The following is an 8,816-nucleotide window of genomic DNA, read 5'->3' on the forward strand; positions in this document are numbered from 1 at the left end:
GAGCAAACAAAAAAACTTGATTTATATTCATGTGTGGAATTAGCACAATGTAATCAAAAAAAAGTTATGTCATTAATGCTGCAAAGTATTAGTTTATAGAGGCAGGAGGTACTGATGCAGTGGAAAATAACTGAATCTGAGTTAGATTGTCTCTTGACCCATCTTGATACCACGCAGGAACAAAGCTTGTCTTTTCTGAAAAGCAACGCCAGAAAATTGCAGAAGGAAATGCCATGGCAACCATTACTCACCGTGTTAACATTTCAGCATGCCAAATTTAAGCGGTGCAAAAGGCGATTTCTAATGAGGCAAAAGTGCATCTTGATCGTTCCAAGTCAGATTTCATTGGCATGTTAGTAACTACTAGTCAGAATTCATAAATGCTTTTTTAAACACTGTCTGATGAGCAGCAATCCTTAGGTAATTCATGTGGCATGTAAAACATTTAAACTGATCAATGATTACATTTACCAGCCAGGATGATCTGCATACAAGGGTATTCATTCTTGTATTGTTATGGCTTAGCTATGGCAAGCTTGTCAGGCTAATTTAGAAAAACATGTGTGCCGTCACAGGCTCCGAAACTTGGAGAATAGGATAGAATAGAATAGATTAAGGTCCAACATCGTCCTGTGAACAACTGAAAGAGAGAGATAGATTTGTCCCCGGGTAACCTCGGGGAAAAAAGAGATTTTTGTATGCAAGTATGTATTGTAAGTCATACTGTTACTATAGCACAATAACTGGTTGGATACTCAGTGCGAGACCTACGAAAAATGTGATGCCTTCAAATCCGAAAAGTTGGCAGGAATTTCACTATCAATGGGGAACACACCCTATTTTTTCCCTGATAATGCTACATTGTGAATCCGTTTTGTAATCAGGAAGAGTAGAACTAATTAGCTGCTACCTGTTAGCAGCAAATACAGATAACAGAGCTAACAACTAATGAAGCTAATGGCTTACCACTGCTAGAGCTAACAGGAGGTAAAAGTACTTTGAATGCTAGTACTTTTAACTAACAACTATAAAAGACGATAATAATGTAAAGAGACAACATTTTGATTTTGGGACTGTTTGGGACTAATAGAATAGAATAGACTAGGTGTCAGGCTGTATAAACACATTCCTGCAGTATGTCTGCAAAGACCGCGGCACGTGTCTCCTCCCTTCTCCTCCCTCCCCTCCTCAGAAATAATTGCCTGTGCTCTGGCATGAGGCCAGAATGTTTTACGGTTTTATCAGCTTGTTTGGCCACGCCTCATCAGCATTCCTTTCCCTGGCTAATGAAAATACAGCACACACCCACATAGGCTGGGACCCTTTGTTGCACATCCACCTTATAATGTACACGTGCAAGTGTAAACATACGAAAGTGTACACAACCTTACAAAAGGTACTTGTTTCTATATTTATGAAATACGTATAGAAATATACAACCATGAAACTCACAGCACCAACATGGTTTCTAATATAGATAAAGTCCAATAACAGAAACATAAACTGAATATATATGTATATTTTAGAGACGCAATTTATTCCATATTCATCGTAAAAAGGCATATATATGTTGATGTGATTGTCCAATTTGATATTATACTGAATACAGCAGACTGAACCTGAACCACATAAACAGGCATCCATAAACACACAACTACACACTTGTCTGTTTTGCCAAAGGTAATTAAGAAGTCTGTCAACAAGCTGATAACTTCCTGACAACTCCCCACAAAAAAAAGACCTCCGCTCCCCTCCCTCTCGTCTCTTTCTCCGTCCACGCTTCCTCTTCACCCTGCTACGCCAGCTATCTCCCTTTTTACATTCATCATCTTTGTTCTGATTGCTTCAGAAGGTTCATTCATTTCCTCCCTGTTACCTCTCTACAAGAACCTTGTGTACTATTGTTTTATTTGCTATTGGACACTATCATTCTCCTTTTCCAATGCCACAATTTCTGCTTTGCCTCCGTGTTCATCCATCAAGAGTGATAGCTCCATATTATAGCTGTCAGCAAGCTGTTTATGCCTCTTGATTTTATAACAAATTATTACAGAACATGGTGCACTTAATTGCCTGATTTAATGAGTGAGGTGAATAGCAATTAACCTCATAATCAGACACTTGCTGAGTGACAAGACTACTGACTGACTCCCTTCAACAGTATAACCCCAACCTTCAGCTTGGCATACTAACTACTACACATGTGTCAAGAATCTGTCTGAGTGGCTGTAATGGAAACACACTTCAGTAGATCGGTATTGGCTATATTAAATCCAGCCAAATTCATTTTCGTTCTAGTGCTGTCTTATTGTCTATAAATTGATATTGTTATTAAACCCTAACCCAATTTTTGGGCAACAAGGTATATATTTTAAGTAGTAACTAGGCAGCCAAAATGTCTTTCAATACATTCAGATACGTTGTACTGTACGTGTCATACATACCATATTGACGTACATGCCATGTCTTATGTCTTGTTATGCTCACATTTATATCAGCTGACTAGCATGCCGGGAGGTAGAGGTGATGGTGGTGGAGGTACAGCTACACAAGAAGGCTGCCAGTGAGCTCTGATTAAGCCTGTGTTTGAACATTTGCAAGTGTGAAACTGCTGGATATTTTTGACAAGGGGCCATGGCATTTCAACGTTTGTAAAAAAAGACACCACTGGATATTTTTATGGCGAGCTATGGACAATTTCCAGCCGTTTTTTGGGCTTTACATGAGCTGACTCTGCAGAATACTTAGAAGAGACTTTTCAATGCAGTAGTAGCATGATAAAAGTCTGGTGTATCCTCAGCTCTCTCTTGTTGTCTTTTATTTTCTTATCCCATGTGTCTCTTTTATCCCTGTTTTGATTCCATGCTTGGTAACACAAAGGGGTACACTAATTCTAATAATTGGGCTGTGATCAATGCGAAACCCAAAATAAAAACCAAAGCAACTAAAAAACAAAACAAATCCTCTCTGAAACTGAACTTAAGACTAAACCTCAAGGATCCCCTAACTAAAACATTATGTTAATGCCTACTCTGAGTGTTAGCGCCTCTTAAGCACTGCTGTGGGAACGCCAACAAAGTAACTGATAAGAGTGAGTTGGCTACAGTGGATGCACGCAGGAACACACAAGATTAAAAAAATGTTTTTAATACAAGCCACATACTTTCTGATTAGAAGGAAGCAGATAGGGGGAGGGGAGAAGAGGGAGATACGTACAGAAAGCGAGCTGTCTCTGTGACAATTTAAAAACATGATTTGCCTAGCACTGGGGGGAGGATTAGGGACTGGACTGCTCTACAACACACATATCCTGCCTTTCTAATCCTGGAACACATTAACAGCCATAATTACACAGCTACAACAGATTAGTGTTGCAGGGAAATGACTGAGTGATGGGAAGAGAGTGAGAAAAATACACAGAAACAAATACAAAGGGAGAGGAGGGGGTGAGCAGTTAAAGAGAATACATATTCTCCATCCCAGAAAAGGAGGAGGAGAAAGAAATTCAGGAGGAGGGAGTCAACGAAGGTAAAAGGGGAGACAAAAGCGAACACAAACAAAAGGAGAGTATTTAAAATTTCAAACAACAAAAAAGGAGAAGAGAAAGTGGCCAAAACAATCAAAAAGTGGGAAGACAATGACGGCAAAAGGAGAAGTAAAAACAGAAATTACAAAGGGAGATTACAAAATGCTGACAAAGGTGTGGGAGAGAGTAGGAAGAGCGAAAGAAAACAGAAGAAGAAGAGCCGTGGGAGAGCAGGCCAAAAAGCACACAGTGTGCATGTGCTTAACAAGGCACTGCATTCACACATACAGGAAACAAAGCATTTACACACTCCGTAGCCTGATCGATATAGCAGGGAGGTGCATCATTGCACACATCGTAGCTCAAGGAAACACCTGGAGCACTCACTCTGCCTCTCACTGAACATTAATAACACCTAATATGTTGTCTGAATGAAAATTAAGATTAATTTGTCTTCAGAAAGTGTAGTATAAAGTATATCCCCCTGATGTTTTTCTTTGACTTATCTACTCAGTAAGTCAAAAATGTAATAACTCAAGAAAAGAAATATATTTTTCTATGCATCTCCATTATCCATGTTGTGGCACAATCATAAGTAGAGCTGCAACTATTATCAGTTGAAGGAATATTAATTAATTAAAACTATTTTGATATTTAATTCATCATGTCAGTCATTTTTCCAGCTAAATATTCAAACCAGTTTCCTTAATGTGAGGATTTGCTGCTTTGTTGGTCATCTATGACAGCAGAAGGAAAATCTTTGGGTTTTGGACTGTTGGTTGGACAAAAGAAGGAATCTGAAGACATCAATTTGGGCTTTGAGAAATTATGATGAGCATTTTTTTTTTCAAACTTATTGACATTTTATAGATTAAACGATTTATCGATTCATAGTGAAGATAATCGGCAGATTAACTGATAATAAAGAAAAATCATTAGTAGCGGCTCTAATTACCGTGTAACTTAACTGAGCAATGACGTTAAAGTCTGATCACAAGAACTGGACACATGAAAGAAAAGCTAGCTAGACTCCCTCCTTTGTATAATGTGGGAGGAACACGAGTATACACAGGATCTGTCAGTGACTTAGCAGGAGCAAACTGAGTAAACAACAGTTATGTGTAGTTGTTTCCACAACTAGCTTCTGTTTTCAAAGTGTTTGCCTCGCTAGCAAGCGCAGGTGGAACAAATTTCACTCATGATGCCTCTGTTCTGTTCCATCACATGTCTCAGCAAAGCAATGCACGTGAGCCAGTATGCACAACACTATGACCCTGGAAGTAGCTCACCAAATAGGAATGCAGTATCAATTTTACCTGTGTTTGACCTGCTACAGCAGACCAAAGTGTCAGAAAAACAGATGCAATATCATCACAGTTTATATTTCCTGACACAAAAAGTGAGATGATTCTAAATTTAATTGACTACTAAAGCTGTGTACACTGCTCCTGCTTATACCCAGTTGTTTAGCAATTTAAATACATTTGAAATGTACGCTATTGATCTCTACTTCTAGCGGAACAGAGTTATCTCATGAAAAGAGAACTGGGGGAAGGCGGAAGTGTTGAAACAGGAATAAGAGTCCACATGAAAGGGAAGCCAGAGGTTTCCAGCTATGTGGAGAGCAATGTGGAAGGTGAAGAGGCGATGTACTTGTGAGAAGAAGAGGATGCTATGTACAGTAAGAGGAGCAGGGGAAGGGCTGATGTACAGGTAGATCAAAGCAGATTAAGAGGCAAAACAGGTAGAGAGAGAAAGATAAAGAGGAGGGTGGAAGAACTGAGTGACGTCTCGGTGTCTGTCTCACATAAACACAAAAACACACACACAGCTTCGACATCTCCCCCCTCAATCACAACCGCGGCCGTCTGTCTATATGACTGGTGTGCTCTTTGAATAATGGAGCCAATATGAAGCGAGTCACTGAGAAGATTTGGTCGTCTGATGGGGGTCACAGGGTTCCTGCCCTGAGAGCAGCACGGGGAATCAACAGCAGTCATAAAGGAATCACCAGAGGGAGTCATTTGCATTTTACACTCACAACTAAAGTGGAAACGACTCATTTCGGCTCCTGTCTGCACCATCACAACTCATATCAGACATGCTTTTAATTTTTTATACAGCAATTATGGAGAACTGGACCTCCATGGCTTTGTCTAATTTCCCAAGACTTTGAGATGTGAAAATCATATGGCCCTTTCATGGTGTAAAAATGACAGAGCTTTCGATTATTCTTTTATGACTTCAGGGAAAACCTCAAATGTTATGAAAGAGCTGTTTCATAAAAAGTTATCTCGCCTCTTTCAGGAGTTCATAAAAATCTTCACACATTATTACAAAACTACTTCTGACAAATGAATATTGTCGCTAACTGATGACTGAAAAGTCAAATCGGCTCAAAAGAGTTAAAGTTACATTTGTTAACGTTCTTTCTTCATGTTCTCTGGCACACTGAACTACTTGGTATCAATGAAAATTAAACATGATTCGACAGCTACAGTGTTTTCTATCATGGGTTTTGTAGGGGATTTACAAGGTGAGTACATTTTGAGATGTACTTGCCACAATATCTGTTTGGAGTTACTTTCGAATCATAGTCCTTTTCTGTGAAGAGTAACCAATCCAAAACTGTAATGTCAACATTCACTGAAGGGGCCTGATATACTGTATTGGCTGGTCGATCACAGATATATCAGTATTGGTGTATATGTTGTCCGATTTTGACTTTTTTTTTTACAGAACCATAGTGTGAATATAAGAATATCAGCCTTAATATCTACATCTGTATTTACACTACTGCTACTAGGGATATTGGGATATGGGTGCATGAAACAGTCAAATGAAATGTGTCGCATTATTTATGGGGAGCAAAAATATTCATAGAACACTAAATAAAAATGTTGATATATCACAGAATATCAATCAATTGAAATACTCCCAATATCCCTAACTAATTGTGGTTGTCTATATATTTACTTAATAATATTGGTATCACTATCTGCCCCAAAAATCCTATCGGATGGGGCTCTAGTATTGAATTCTATGGTGTTAGTATAATTAATTAAAATCATATTTCAAGTTTATATCAAGTTTAATGTCGGTACATAATATTGTGTAAATCTATGATGAAGCCTTGGATCCAGCCTTGAAGAACCCTTCTGTTTTCATTCCTCCAGGGATCGATGTAGCTGATACTGATAATAATACCTGACCCTCGGAGCAGATATACCAAAACATGTAGTGCTGTGTCAGAAAGTTGAGTCTAATCGTGAAGAATGGTGCAGTTCAGGATGCATGAAGGGTACCTGCTCCAGGAGTTTTCTGTATCTCTGCGTGGCTTGCTGGATGAGGTCCCTCACGGTCCAGCCCTCCTTGCAGGGCACCACCACACCTGTCTGCCCAAATGTCACGGTCACCTTCATTATGGCACTTCCCACTTCATCCAAGACGCGGGCCCTCTGGATGTGGAGGCGATGGGGATGCAAGGAGGCTCCAGAAAAGACTCGATTAAAGAGGCAGTGATGTGACCAAAAAAACTGATAGTGGGTGGCTTGAGGTTGAAGACACTTACATCACTCAAGACAACTTATTCAAAAGTCACACAGCTTGTCAAGAAACTGTGTCAAAGTGGTTTAAAGTCAAAAGAGCTTCTTAATCAGACTGTTAGGTGTGTTTACTGTCAGTCCATCCCATTACTACCCATCAAGAGTAATTACATCCAGCTCTGTTAGTACTGCCTCATGCTACAGTCACCTGGGTCATCACTCCCTTTCTCATCATCATCTCACATCTCCAGTAGCATCCAACAAGTGTTCATACTCTTCAGTTCGTCCACGTAACTTATAAACTTCAGTTTCCAGGCAGGCTTTTCGTGCTGGAGCTGGAGTGTTAGCTGGTGTCATGTCATTTTCTCCCTGAGAGTTACCGTTAACTTGACTCCACTTGACAAGAGAAGGCTAGCCTTGTCAAGCTAGCTCCACTTGGCTAAATACGGTTAGCTCGATACTCTAACCTGGTCCGTGTTAAGGCAACGAGCCGAGGGTGAGCGTAAGATATCCCCACGCCACATGAGGTGATGTGTTACTACTCGTGTGCGAAAGTTTTTTCCGAAAGTTTTGCGAGCTGACTCCCTCCCGCGCTAGCTAACGTTAGCCACCTTAGCTGAACTTTGGAGGGAGGGATGCAGTCGCTGGGGCATCACTCCACAAGTTGTTTTTTTTTTTCTTTCCTCTCGCAACTTTTCCTTCTTCCGAGCATCCACTTCATCACCGACCCGCTCAGCGAGGCCACGTCGCCGTTATGTATTTATTTTTCTTACATTCCCGGACGAGCTTGAAGCGAAGTGAGCGGACCGACAGCTCTGTGTGTTGGAAAAAGTTTTTGGGATTCCTCCACAGCCGTCCGCTCCTCCTGGCCAGTTCCTGACCAGCTCCTCCACCGCTGCTCACTGTCACTTTCTTAAAGGGGAAGTGCTCCAGTTACTGTCGGCTGAAAGTGTGCAGACACAATGAGCAGCTCATGGATCCTCATTCTCAGCACGCCAGACAAAGAAAGAAACTCACTGTGAGTTTATAACATGAATGGTGAATGGACAACACACACACAATTAAGGATAAAGCTGCTGATATTTTCATTATTGTCAATAAATCCCATGAAAAGTTGCTCTCTGCAACTCCTCTCAACTCCACGGAGCATTATCTTTAGTGTCTTTCTGCTCATTGTTTACATGTTTCTCTCACAACTTTAGGGCAGCAGCTAATGATTATTCTCATGATTAATAGTTTAGTCAGCACAGGCTGCCATGCAAGGTGCAATTTGGGGTTCAGCATCTTGCTCAAGGACACTTTGACATGCAGGTGGGGGAGCTAGGGATTCAAACCAGCGACCTTCCAATTACTAGATGACCCGCTCTTCCTCCTGAGCTACAGCCTGAGCTACTTGAGGAGTATATTGTTATAAAAGATAAGAGGTTCTAATACAGGAGAGTTGCAATTTGTTATTCATATATTTATTGATGCGTAAAATCAAATCAAATCAATTTTATATATAAAGCCCAAAATCACAGTTGCCTCAGTGGACTTTACAAGCTGTACAGTGAATGAAGAAACCTCAGAGGAGGGATAGGGACGGAACAGAATAACAAAATCACAGTTTACAAATTGCACTGACAGAATATCTGATGCAAGTAATTATACAATATACGTGAAGTGTGTGGATCCAGGAAGACTACTGAGCAGGCCCGAGGGCCGTGGCATCGCCCAGCGGTGCTCGAGTCACACGCCCTCCACTC

At 40.5% G+C, this 8,816-nt stretch overlaps 1 protein-coding gene across 4 annotated transcripts in view; it reads right to left on the minus strand.

Moving 5' to 3' along the window:
- pard3bb (par-3 family cell polarity regulator beta b) overlaps positions 1 to 7,815 on the minus strand; it is a 215,895-nt gene extending 208,080 nt beyond the window's left edge. For all 4 annotated transcript variants that reach the window (XM_084361221.1, XM_084361220.1, XM_084361222.1 and 1 more), the window contains exon 1: positions 6,832 to 7,815. In XM_084361221.1, coding sequence (XP_084217347.1) covers positions 6,832 to 6,948 — 117 coding nt within the window. In that variant the 5' untranslated portion in view covers positions 6,949 to 7,815. The remainder of the gene's footprint in view (positions 1 to 6,831) is intronic.
- Between the last annotated feature and the right edge of the window lie 1,001 nt (positions 7,816 to 8,816).

The sequence above is a fragment of the Pagrus pagrus genome, assembly GCF_965226575.1.
Source record: "Pagrus pagrus genome assembly, chromosome: 9".
Taxonomy (NCBI): Eukaryota; Metazoa; Chordata; class Actinopteri; order Spariformes; family Sparidae; genus Pagrus; species Pagrus pagrus.